This window comes from Chenopodium quinoa, unplaced genomic scaffold (genome assembly GCF_001683475.1).
Source record: "Chenopodium quinoa cultivar QQ74 unplaced genomic scaffold, ASM168347v1, whole genome shotgun sequence".
Taxonomy (NCBI): domain Eukaryota; kingdom Viridiplantae; phylum Streptophyta; class Magnoliopsida; order Caryophyllales; family Amaranthaceae; genus Chenopodium; species Chenopodium quinoa.
In genome coordinates this window covers 1,054,329-1,068,078 of record NW_018743108.1, presented here as the reverse complement: position 1 = coordinate 1,068,078, position 13,750 = coordinate 1,054,329, and the positions used below count along the sequence as shown (strand labels likewise).

General features: G+C 36.7%; 1 protein-coding gene and 1 long non-coding RNA gene across 3 annotated transcripts; one reads left to right on the top strand and one right to left on the bottom strand.

The window, feature by feature from the left end:
* Positions 1–2,220: 2,220 nt before the first annotated feature.
* Positions 2,221–6,283, bottom strand: LOC110731949. 2 transcript variants are annotated; one of them, XR_002513374.1, is made up of 8 exons: positions 5,823–6,283; positions 5,596–5,722; positions 4,728–4,787; positions 4,594–4,642; positions 4,421–4,478; positions 3,625–3,788; positions 3,283–3,324; positions 2,221–2,513 (listed from the first exon to the last, which is right to left on the bottom strand). It is a non-coding gene; the product is annotated as an uncharacterized LOC110731949 (long non-coding RNA). The 2 variants fall into 2 exon arrangements; XR_002513373.1 differs by having other exon boundaries at positions 5,596–6,282.
* A 5,774-nt stretch (positions 6,284–12,057) lies between these two features.
* LOC110731940 lies at positions 12,058–13,236 on the top strand. The gene is made up of 2 exons (XM_021911854.1): positions 12,058–12,206; positions 12,564–13,236. The coding sequence occupies exons 1-2, from the start codon at positions 12,058–12,060 to the stop codon at positions 13,234–13,236; spliced, it is 822 nt and encodes a 273-aa protein (XP_021767546.1).
* Positions 13,237–13,750: the final 514 nt, after the last annotated feature.

Here is a 13,750-nt window from a genome sequence, read left to right as displayed (position 1 = left end):
GAAACTTATATTGATAAGATTCTTATAAGGTTCAACATTAAATTGAAAGGAGTTTCCATCCCATGTAACATGTCACATTGATCAATGATTCAATGCTTTAAGAAAGGTTGATGAAATTAAGGTTTTGAGTGATGATCCTTATGCAGTATGCAAAGGATGCATCATGGATGTCATGGACAATACTCATATAAAATTTAGAAATTACTAAATTCCTTGCGAAAGGGCGAAGGAAAATTCTTAATATATGGATATTAATGTGATTTTAAAATTTAGAAATTGCAGAAACTCATATATATGAGAATGTCTCATGAACTCTACTTAATAAACCCCTTCCATAACCAAGGTATGAGAGTCATACTAAGGTTCTTGGATTGAAGCAAGTTATGTAATTTAAGTTGTGTATATTTTGAGAAAACATATTACATAAGTAATACATTAACTTGCAGAATTATGTTTATCAATTAAAACAAAGTTTCAATCTTATTTAATCGTGGTTTCAATATTAAATAAAATGTCCAAAATAATAATGAATTGATGGGCTCATCAGGTTGATGACCTAATGAATGAAACCCCACAGGTGAATTAAATTCATATATTATTTAAGTTCCTAGTTCGAAATCATTAAATTGGACATAAATGATTTCAATTAATGGTCTAGCATGTAAAATTGATTGGATAGCGCAGTTTCATAGGCTATAGGAGTGTAGTGAAGCTCGGTCAATCACATGGATATATTAGTGGATTCCTTTGTCATGAGTGGAACATTGATTCCATTCAATGGCTGATCTGACTGTGGTACATTCAAACGTTGCCTGTAACTGGAGATTATAAAGGATGTTTCCCAGTTACTTCAAAAGTTGAGTGGGAGCTTTGGTTACCACAAGATTGGATTGAGTCTACCTATTTAATTAGGAATGTGACTTGGCCCCTTGAAGAGGGAGGATTCAGAAAATGCATGGTCGTGTTTAAATGCATTACATAGTAGTAATTTGTTATGTCAATCTAACTCAGTTTTTCAAGAAATGATTTGTAGACTAATATGATCACGACATGAGATGCAATCATATTATCAAATCGACACACATTGACTTAAGGAATTTGAATATTGCGCACTTGTCTCAGACAAGTGGGAGATTGAAGGAGTTATGTCTTCGATAAGTGCAATTACTAGATATATCAAGGATCACTATTATGGAAATAATACGTTCGTTCTTTTGGGGCGTCATCATATGTTGCTAGACTATGAGAGATGATCTTTGGACTAGTCAAATAATACAAAACCCGCTAGAATGGATCCTATGAGGTCACACACAAGGGTATTAGGTTAAGCAAGTTAGAGGCCCATTAATGGGCCTCATGAGCATTTAACTAATCATGAAATGGATTGGGCTAGCATAGTTAGATTAGAATTAGGTTTTGGGCTTTTGACATAGGCTCTTATTTAGAGATGAGATCTATAAATAAGAACCTTGCCTTGGATTGCAAGAAAGCAGTCATAATTCACACACAGTGTATTTTGACATCAAGGCAAGCAATCCCAAAACCCTAATTCCTCTCTTTATCACACAGCTATCTCTCCCCCCCCCCTCGTCCTTATGGACGGCCACCCTTGGTGGCATGTGTGGTGGTTCGTGGTGGTTCATGGTGGTTCGTTGCTCGCTCTTCTCCATAGAAGGTCAATTGAAGGCTTCAATTGCAACTAAATAGCATAAGTGGTGGTCTTAATTTGTGCCCATGGACCAAGAAGAGGTATCACACTTGGGGTTCTTTATCTCCCATTGCTCTTGCTCGATCGCACGTGCACTAGTGGAAAAAAGCCTACCCGTAACGGGCTAAAACATCCCATCCGTAATGGGCAATGACCGTTACGTATGCGGCCGTTATGGATAGCAAATGTTATTTATAACGGACACTTGCCCGTTACAAATAAGTTGTTATTCGTAACGGGAAAACAAGTGCCCGTTACGAATAACAGGGTTATTTGTAACGGACATTTGAAATGCCCATTACGAATAACTCCGTTATTTGTAACGGGCATCCAATGTCCGTTATGAATAACCCCGTTATTTTTAACGGGCATCCAAATGTCCATTACGAATAACCCCGTTATTCTTAACAGAACATGTTTTGCCCGTTACGAATAGTTACTTATTTGTAACGGGCCTAAAATCTACCCGTTACAAATAGTGTGTGATCTAATTAAAAAAAAAATCCAGCAAATGATGGATTGCTTTGCACACTATTTTATCAATTAATAATGAGAGATTTATATTTTATACAAATATAGTATAAATTATATACAATCAACTAATATCTTGCAAACTCACAGATTGACTTAACACATCCTACCAAACCGGCATTGTTCATTTATCCAACTATAAACATTTAGAATTATAGCAAAACAAAATTGGAAACTCTGAACAACATCTCTTAGACAATGGCATTGGAAGCACTAGCAATCCTTGGCCACAAATCAGCACACTCCTTTGCAATGGGACCAGTAATAGCAGATCCTGAAACACAGAGAGATGGATTAAGACGGGGATATATAAACAATTATATTGTAATCAGCAATAAGCAGAAAAGTAAACTTCTTCATATACAGTAAAATTGTTGGCATAATAAGCTTTTTATGTTCAGTTTGTTCAGAACACACCCACAGAGGTGAAGAAGTTTCTCATGCTTTACATCTCAGACAAATGTTATAAACATATACACTGAAATGTAGCCATATCAAAATAATAGAGAGTTCACACCTAAACACGTCAACTCATCCGATGCTTGTCTCAAAACATGTGAGAAATGTTCTGCGGCAACACTAGTCAATAGACTTTTTTCAGTTAACAAAAACAGAAAAGGGTTGATTGTGTACAAGTCGAAAGATGTATGAAGCAACTTGTACAACATTAATTCACAAGATTGTGTTGTGTTTTGGATCATAAATCAACATAGCAAGAAATGGGATATATGGTGCAAAAGGTTCCATTGATAAATGGCAAGGAAAATCTTTGTAACAAAATTTTGATGACAAGGGAAGTTTACTTCACCTACCTACCCAGTCCTCACTTAAGAATATTTTTTTTTTGAACCATTACATAAGCTGATATGCATGTTACACATTCCATGTAAATTTAGGTAAATTCAGGTTTCATGGAAATTGAATAGTCTACCCAAATTCCATGAAATTCTAAGCTACTATGTTAAACTACTCCCGAACTAACAAAGGCTCAAATATAGTCACAAAGATCCCCTATAATATTCAAAGTTGGTGCAATCACATACCTTTCATTTCACCCTTGGGGTTGACAATTACTCCAGCATTATCTGTAATAGAAACAAACACAATTGATTGTCAGCAAAAGGTAAAATTCAATTAAAAAAGATTTTTAAAAAGCAAATCAATGCATTCAAGAAATCTGATTTACATGAGAAGGAACATCTAAAATTCATCGAGTCCCATAGGAAATAATGCCAATCAAACCCCTTTAGTGATAAAAACATTCCTCAAACCAAAAACTTCAACATAATAATTCTATACTTCTATGCAGTGCAAGGATTAACATCGATTATATGGGTATTCAATGCATTAGTAAATGATATAGAATACGTCGGCCTTTGCTGCACCTGCCTTCAATTGAAAAAGATCATAATAGTGCTTCATGCCACTATCTACCAGAATCCCAAGTTCAACATCGGTTATATGGGTATTCAATGCATTTCTGAGTTCGCAAATCTGTTTATTCTGCTCCTCACCGAATATCCATACTCCATCTCAAATGCAACAATCCCTAAAAAGGAAAAAAAAAAACTATAATTAAAGAATGCATAAGTCTCATGTTTTAAAATTAAAGTAAGCTTAATATGTATGCACCAAAAATAACCCCATATTGGTTAATCCGGATGAATGCATAGGATCTAGTAATGGAGATAGGAAATGAGATCAAGAGACAATTTGGAGTCACAAGTTCCCAATAGTTTGACTCTTTTTTCTTTTTTTTTTTTGGCAGCAATGTAGTCTGACTTTACTTCAGTATAGTTTTATAGTCTATCTCAATATCAATTAACAATAAAAGGCTATACTCATCACTCTACTTACAACTTTCAAATGACTTAAATTGATCTTGTTTGAAAATAGATTGCTGGTATATCAAGCAATGCAACTGTAGAATTCTACAATTCAAAATAAGAAGGCTATTATTCAAAAGACTCTTTACTGGTCCGTTTTAATTTATTAAACCTTACTCCACTTAGCAGTTTTTTTATTTTTTTAAATGATTGAATAAGTAATACGTGCATTCTTAAAATAATGACTTAATTTGCAGCTATATATTACACAAACAACTAATTGAATTAGTAGTTTTTCAAAAGACATAAATTTTAAGTAGAAGAATGCTAGAAGCAGACATATTGGAAGGCAGACCTGAATTTACAGTGGTAGAGAAAGGAAGCGGGTCAATACCATTGCTCACAAGCGTACCCTGGAATCAACCATTCAAGGATGTGTTTAGCATTTTGATTAAAGATGCAGTCTTTAGGAAACACATCTATAATAGATAAGAAGGGCAATGAGAATCATGTCAATTATCATCATACCTGTTATCTCACTCGTTCAAGCTCTTGCTCCATTTGCATCAATATTGACCTATAAATAACAAATTTCAAGAAGAATTAGATCAGCAGAAAACAAGTACCACAACTCATTAAACTTGTAACACTTCTCTTCCCACCTTTTTCCACATACGAATTTTGCGAGCAGCCTCACAGTTTTGTGCAAGACGTCTTTGTACCTAAAAAAAGGTAGACAAGCAAAGAAATTTTCAAAAGACTGGAGAAGAAAATGCACATCAGCATCAAAATCATATGTCTGGCAAAACACTCATTTTAGTGTCAATTCCATGATCTCCTCAGGGGCCAATGAATGGCAACACATACAAATGAAACTAAAACATAACTAGTGTCACATACAGAAATCGAGTATTATGTGATAGCAACAAGATGAAATATGTAATCACAATTTGCAACAATCTAGGATAAGACTAAGTGAGGCTTCGCCTTAAAGCCAATTGGCAACAAATAAAGTGACTTCCTAGAAGTGGAAAATGGAACTTTGCTCTTTTTCCCAATGTTGAACAGCACTCAAGTGCATATATGGGGTTCAATTGTTCAAAAACTCCAAATGGCAATACAAATAAAAAGGGAGTTAGCCCCCAAGGGAACACATACTCTGTAAAGAACATATGTACATCATAGTGAACTTTATACGTATTAAGATCAGTTAATCAAATTTCAAAAGAAAAACCAAAAAAAAAAACATATATTCTATAAAACTTCAAATAAAGATCAAATTGTACTAGCTAAAATGATAATTGCTGAGTAAAATTGGCAGAAACTAAAGCAAGTCAAGCAATTAAGATCAAATTTGACACTATCAAATCAATAATTAAAAAAAATATATAAATTAGCATATAATAAGCTGGAAACAAGATCAAATTCAGCATTTTACAACATTACAGCATCCAATTTGAGAAATTAACAAGGCCAAACAAAATTATAATATACAGAAATTAAAACAGAAGTGAGAAACAAAAAAAGTACCGGATTTTAACGGGACTAATTCTGCCGGCGGCGAGTGACGCCGGTGATAAGATCTTGGCCGCATTTTGCAAACGATTTTAAATTATTGACAACCGAAGCAACTGGGTCCATTTAGAAAACCCTAACCCTAAAATAATAGGATTTGAAGAGTGGATCGTGAGTAAAAATGGAGTAATTTTTCGAACAATATTACATATATTAAACCCAAAAAAATCAAGGCATTTAACCTAAATAATTGGACCGAAACGCAAAGCTAAAGAACCCAGAAACCCTATCATCAAATTTTTTATTTTTGAATCAGTAATTGATTCAAGTTTGTTGTTGTTGTTTTATATTTGGTTCAAATTGACGACGCCGGCGACGGTGGTTGTGGGCAATCGATGCTTGCTCCGGATCTAACCGCACCCAGAAGGTTCTGACGCTTCTTCGCCTTTTCAGGCTCAGACAACGTCTCATCGGCCTCGATCTCCCTAATCTTCTTGAGCAAATCGCTCGTGAGTTTTAGCTATTGACAATTTTCTAGTTTGAGTAGAGAAAGTGAGTGATTTGAGGAGAGAGAAAGAGTAGATGAGTGAGGAAGAAGAAAGATGCAGAAAGAGAGAGTGGTTTGAGGAGAGAGAAACAGAAGAGGAGTGAGGAAGAAATGCGGCTGGGGAAGTGGGAAAAGATCGAACATTTAACCCTAGAGAGTTATTTAGTTGTAACGGGCTTTATATTTGTCCGTTACAATTAATAACTATTCGTAACAGGCATTTATTTGCCCGTTACAATTATTAATTTTTTGTAACGGACATTTGTTTACCCGTTACGAATAAGTTTTTCCGTAACGATCAAATATTTTGCCCGTTACAAATAGGGTGTAACAAATGCCAATTTTTCCACTAGTGGTGGATTCACGTTTCAAAGGTACGATTATATGTTCTTTATGTGTTATGCATTAGATCTTGGGATTAGCTATTGTATGAATATGATTCATGTTTATTTCCGCTACGTAGTACCTATAATCTCCTACAAGTACCTAGTACAAAAACATAGGATAAATTCAATTCAAGCATAAATAGAATTTTCAAGCAATCAAACAATTTCTTGCAATACTATGACAACTATGGTGACAAATTGTACAAGAATAGCTAACAAAAACGCGAAGAACAAGCCACATTGTTCTCACGTCCTTGAGGGGTTCAACAATGGTGAATTGTTCGTTTCTCCACCAAATTGTGTCAAGAAAGTATCAAAACATTCCCAAGGCAAGATACAAACATAATCAAGCAATTTCATGGCATAAAATCCAACATCAAAGCAAATTAAGCAAAGTAAGTTTCGAATTTTCAAAAAATTCAAGAACTAACATACGCAAATGCAGCAAAATCCGAGTGAGTTTGAAGAAAACTTACATAGATCGGGAGACTAGATGAAATAAGCTTTTATTTGCAAGATGTTTGAGTGAATTTGGTTGAGAATTGAGAGAGAACGAGTAATTTGAAGCTTAGAGCAAATCGCAAACAACAGCAGCAGCAAACAGCGAAATGAAGAAGAAAAGGGATTTATTAAAAAATCCCGATTGCATGCACCAGTTAGGGTTCCTTGGTAAGCCAGTTAACTCCTATAAGCAATTTGACATGATGATGTAATCGGCTCGATTATAATCACACTAGGTGATAGACCTGATAAAAGATCGTCTCACTTGGCTCAAAGCGCCTAAACATTGGCTCACCACAAAGGCTCCGACATAATGGTTCATAAACAGCAAAGGCACTGACATAATGGTTCACAAGAAGCAAAAGGCGCCGACATACTAGCACCGTGGAAATTACAGCAAATATTACGGCATCAAAGTTCAAGCAAGATTTAAGGATCGACAAGCGTTGATCTTCGCTAATTTTCTTCAGAATATTATCGCAAAACTAAAGATGGCTGCACACGGAGTTATCTTCGACGGCGTTCCCTAGCTAGTGGAGGGTTGTCACAAACAACTAAGGATGGCTTTAAGCGGAGTTATCATCGATCATGTTTCTCTAGCTTACAGAAGATGGTTACAAGGTGGCAGAAGGTCGTTTCAGGCGAAGCAATCTTCAATAGTGCTCTCAGGCTTGCAGAAGACTATCACGTAATGAAAGGAATGGTTTCCTTCGAACAAGTGTATTATTTTGATAACAGGTTTAGAATTATTAGAAAGCTAAAATATTCAGAAAGGTCAAGTGATCGGAATGCCTGGGTGGAAGCCGCTTCCGATCAGTAATATTAATGTATAATTAATATTACACCTTAATCTTGACAAAACCCTTCGGGTCACACCCTAGCGAATATACGAACCGACTCGACGAATTAATTCGGAAGAAATTAATTCGTCGCCCCAGTGTTAAACATTTAGACGTCGGAAATTCGAGCTTGGAGCGTCGAAACCGAGCGTTGGAGAATCTCAAATGTTGAGCCAAAATTTTGGATTTAGCGTGACCGAAAAATGCTTCAAGTAACAAGTAAAATCCTAGCCACGCAAAAGGCTTAAAAAGCGCGCCAAATAGGTGCGTGCAACGTGGCAGCACACATGGAAAAGCGCCTTGTGGCAGCACACGTGGCAGCTGCCAAGTGGCAGCCGCCTAGTTGGCAGCGTGCCACGTGGAAACTTCCCATGGTGGCTGCACGTGTGGCAAGAGGCCGTGGACCTGGGTGATGGGTCATGGACACGGGCAAAAATATAATGGCCCAACCGAACCCAACTTGGGGCTCAAGGTTGGGTGACACATGGTTAGTTCACATTGAATGTGAATTGCCTTGGGGACCAAGTAGGAAAGTGGTCCTCACCTAACTTCTTATTTTTTCCTTGGTTTATTTAACTAAGGATTGAATTCATCAATCTTTCCATGTGGGATCTTTTTGTGAAAAACTCGCACATTGAAAGATGAGTGGAATTCACAAGCTATTCTTCCTTATAAATAGCTAGAGCATGGCTTCAGAATTCTTTGCTTGGGTGAGAGTTGAAAAAGGCATTACCATTGTGAAAACCTTTGAACTCATTTAATCACTCGGGTTTTGGTCGGACCTTGCTAACTCCAAGGTAGCGGACCTAAAAGTTGGCGTTCGTCCTTTCTGGGTGGATACCGTTGGAGGCTCACGTGTGAGCGGGGTTAAAGCTTTCAAGTAAGAGCCCATTAGGTCGGGCGAAGCACACACGTCAAAGGTAAATTACGATTCTATCCTTTTATGTTTATATGTTATGCTTTATGGTTTTATTAATTGCGAGTGGTTCTTTGGGTCGGGGTCATTTCCGCGGAAAGTTTGACTTACCAAACCCCAACAGCGGTATCGGAGCCACACTCGTTTATTTTTAAAATCATAATATTTTTCAAGGTGTTTTTTATGGCTTAATTTTCTGGTATAAGTTGCTAATTAGATTAGTAGCTCGTATTATCTATTTTAATCTCATATTTAAGCTACCTTAAGCCCTGAACTCAGATTTCGACCCAAAAATAGTAAATTTTTGGTGGAAAAGGCGTTCTGGAAATGGTTTTTGCCCCTTAGGGCTCGGTTTTTAGCCAAACAACGACTAGAAATGCTATTTTCGAAGGATTTTTCGTTTTTACGAAAAATTTTAAGTCTTTCTAACCTTGAAAATTTATTACATATTTATGGTGGTTATTTAATTGGTTCAATACTTATTTTATATACAATTTTAAACCTCTTTAGGCATGATTACTTGGTAGTAATTTGTGCTTGAATGATTGGTTTTATTTTTCACATAATTGCAAACTAATTGCATTAAGTGTGAAATTGTTGTTCTTTGAGGCTTCCAAGTATTAAATATTCATCTTTAATTTTGATAAGTTATTGAAACTTTATATTACTAAATTCCATGAATATTTAATCATTTTTTAGTTGATTGGAATCCTAAAGTTTGAAACTTTGTGATAGAAAAATTGTTTATCTTCATATTGGAAGATATAATTTTTCAAGGATTCACAAGCATTAAAGTTGGAATCTTTATTGAAATTATATTCATTTTTTCCAACTCCCTTTTATTTTGTCAAAAAAACTCAAGATTAATTTAAATTAATTAAATTAATAGTGAGTAATTGCCCTCTGATGAATGTCATTTATGGCACTCATAGGGTAGTCTTTTAGGATGATTTCATCTTCCTTTTTATGCTTTTTTATCTTATTTTTGGTCCTTTTTCCTTTAATCCCCTTCTTTCTTTCTTTCCTTTTGTTTTTCGTGTTTTGTTCGTGTTTTCCTTTTATTTGGTTCTTTTTCCCTTTTATTCCTTTTCGTTGTTTGTTTTTGTAGGTATCTAAGATTTGTCTTTGCAAGGGAATCATGTTGGGCTATAATGACTAAGCAAGGAGGAAATAATTGGCTTGGAGAGGGCATCAAGCCCTGCCAGTCTGCCGCGGGCGCGGGCTCATTTGCACAAAAGTTGAAGATTTTGACCAGGAACTTTCCGCGGGCTCATACCTGAGAGACCGCGGCCCTCTGATCATCCTTTGGGAGCAGGGGATTCGTCGCGCTTATGCCGCAGGCGCAGGTGCTTTTGTCGCGGGCGCGGGCTAGAAGACTTGCAGGCGCGGGCTTGAAGACCCGCGAGCGCGGGTGTTGCCAAGGAAGCCCGCGGAATTTTTAATGGGTTCCATACCCATTTTTCCGCGGGCGCGGGGTTTATTGGAGAGGGCGCGGGAATCCCGTTTTTCTTCTTTGTCTATAAATACAATTGTAATTCCTTTTTTGAACTTAACTTTTAGATAATTTTCATTAGCTTAATTCTAGAGAGAGAAATTAGAGAGAAGTTCTTGGTATTGAATTTGTATTTCAACATTGGATTAATTGTGCTTGGATTTGTTCATTTTCAATCATTAATGTTAGTAAGATTTTCTTCTTCTAGTTCATCTCTTACTTGATTGATTTAGTTTCATCTTTGATTGTTTGTTTGGATTTGAATTAGATATTGTAGTTGATATTGCTTCCTCTTGATTTTGATTTAGAATGATGATCAATGCTAATTGTAGTGATTTGTTCTTGAGTTACACCATTATTAGTGAGTAGATTAGTTGCTAGGGAGAAGGGGAAGCATGCTTGATTGATAATTTGTGCTAGTTGATGATCTTTGATTGATTGAATTGTTGTTGCAATTAAATTGGTCGACATAGTTTTGCATGTGATTAATTAGATTAGGAATTATCAACCTATATGATTAATCTAGATTGCATTGCATTTCTTAATGACATGATCCATCAATTTGAGGATTACTTTAATTGATTGAGTTCAATTATGAATTTCCTTGATTAGCCACTCATAGTGACCCGTAGTTTGGCCTCTAGGAGATAGCTACTCTCTTGATTGCTACTATTGTTTGTCCTTTGCAATGCTTGAATTAATTGAAAAAATTGTCGATTAGCACGATTATTGAATTAGCATGTGGAACCAATATCCCTAGCATTTAGCTTATTGAATTACTTGATTAGTCTAGTTTTGCTATCATAACACCAACCATTTTCTCACTTCAATCTCAGAAATAGCTTGATTTAGGCTAATGAGAACACCAACTAACTCCTTTGGGTTCGACCCTATACTTACCTATACTCGTTTTAGGTTGGTTTAGGATTTTATAAATAGTGTTTGATTTTGGGATAAGCAATTAACGACTAGTTTATTCCTCTGCCAAAATTGCTCCACCTACAACACCAGCGAATGACTTCGAAATTAAGCTGGCTATGATCCCTTTGATCGAAAGGAGACAATATAGCGGAGCTAAGAATGAGAGTCCGTTGAAACATCTCAAGGAGTTCGAAAAGTATTGCAACACTGTCAAAGTGAACAAAGTTTCTCAAGAATTCATCCGGCAAAAGTTTTCTCCATTTTCTCTCATAGGCCGAGCCTTGGAGTGGTTGGATAAGGAGGTAAAGCCAAATTCTCTTCGAATATGGGACGAAGTCACCAAGGAATTCTTGTCCCGATTCTACCCACAAAAGAAAACGGCGGAGGCTAGAGCTTTGATTCAAGGGTTCAAGCAAAGACCTAATGAAAGCCTCTACGAAGCATGGGAGAGGTTTTAAGAGTATCAAAGGGAATGTCCTCACCACGGAATTCCAACTTATCAAGTCATTCAAATTTTCTATGGTGGCCTAAGTCCTCAAGGCAAATCATGCCTTGATGGGGGTGCTAGGGGTCCCATAATGAATCAGACTGAAGAGGAAGTGGTGGACATTATAGAGGACGTGGTTAAGTACTACAGAGATTGGCAAGATGGTGAGAGGGATTCAACTACCAAGAGTGGTTCTTCGGTGTACTCTATAGACCATCTAAATGAAATCAACAACTTATCCTCACAAATGACAACCTTGGGGAATGAAATGACCGCAATCAAGGCCAAGTTGGAAGGTTCCTTTGCTTCTCAAGCTTCGAATTCTTCCTCCTAATTTAAGGGGAGAGGTACCATTTATAACTCTCAATCCCCTCCCTCTTCAAATAATATGCCTAGTGGTTACTTGTTTTGTGATGCATGTGGATCTTATGATCATGACTCTTATAATTGCCCTCATGCTTCTCCGGAATGTGGTGATGATTTCGATAATAGTGAGAGTGAGCATGTGAATTATGTGTCAAATAATAATGTGCAAAGGTTTGATAATCAAAGAGGTCAATGGAATAGGAATTACCAAAACCAAGGAAATTTTGACAACTATAATCAAGGTGGTGTTTATAGGAACCAAGGGAACCAAAGTTCTCGTGGCAACTATAACAATCAAGGTTATAGTAGTCAAAATCAAAACCAAAATTATGATAATCAAAACCAAAGTTATGGAAATCATAACCAAGATAGTGGAAACCATAATCAAGGTTATGGTCAAAATAAAAATAGGGGTAATTGGAACAATCAAGGTAGGGGCAATTTTCAAAATAATTCTCAAAGAGGTCCCCCACCCGGATTTGTTCCAAAGACTCAAGGTGAAAATTCCTATTCACAATCTTTTTCTAGGACCAATTTGGAGCAAATAATTGAAAATCTAACCAAGTTGTTGAACACATATATGGCCGTTAGTGACAAGAAGTTCAATGAAATGTTGACCCACAACAAAATGCTCGAAAACCAAATTTCTCAACTTGCTAGTGCTTTGAAAGACCAAGAAAGCCCTTCTTCTTTACCTTCTCAAGGCCTAGATCCCAAGAAACCCGTGAATGCTATTGTTACAAGGAGTGGTAAGGTTCTTGAGGAGAGATTGCCTAGGAGGAGTGATAACAAGGAGGTCCCCAAGGAAGCTTTGGTTGTGAATGAGGGAAGTAGAGCATCTTTAGATGAGGTTGTGGTTGAGACACCAAGAATGGTGAGTGTAGAGAAAGAGATTGTGAAACCCAAGCTCCCTTATCCCAAAAAATTCATGAGACACAAATTGGATGAGCAATTTGGGAGATTTATTGATATGCTCAAACAACTTCACCTTTCTCTACCTTTCACCGATGTGGTCAACCAAATGCCTAATTATGCCAAATTCCTCAAAGACATTTTGAGCGGAAAGAGGACTTGCGTTGTTGTGGAGACAATCAATTTGACTGAAAATTGTAGTGCGATCTTCATGAACAAAATGCCACCTAAGTTGAAAGACCCCGGAAACTTATCCATCCCTTGTGCTATTAAAAAAAATGCAATTTGATAATGCCTTATGTGACTTAGGAGCTAGTGTAAGCTTAATGCCATATTCGGTTTATCAAAGACTTGATCTAGGGGAACTCTTACCTTCTTACATTACCTTGCAATTAGCCGATAGGTCAATCAAGTTTCCAAAAGGTAAAGTGGAAGATGTTCCATTGAGGGTTGGGAAGTTTGTGTTCCCGGTGGATTTTGTTGTCTTAGAAATGGATGAAGATGCTACCATTCCAATTATTCTAGGTAGACCCTTTCTTGCTACCTCGGGTGCTATGATAGATGTAAAGTGTGCAAAGATTTCCCTTAAGGTAGGAGATGAGGTCATAGACTTCGATTTGAATGAAAGCATGAAATATCCAAGTTCTTCTTTTGAAAATTGCATGTTGATTGACTCTCTTGATCATGTTGTGTCTTCCACGCATGAGCACTTGCTCACCTTTAACGATACTCTTGAGAATGTTTTGTTGAACAAAGACAAGCTAGGTGTACCATGCAAGGAGGTAGCATTGTATGAGGAATTG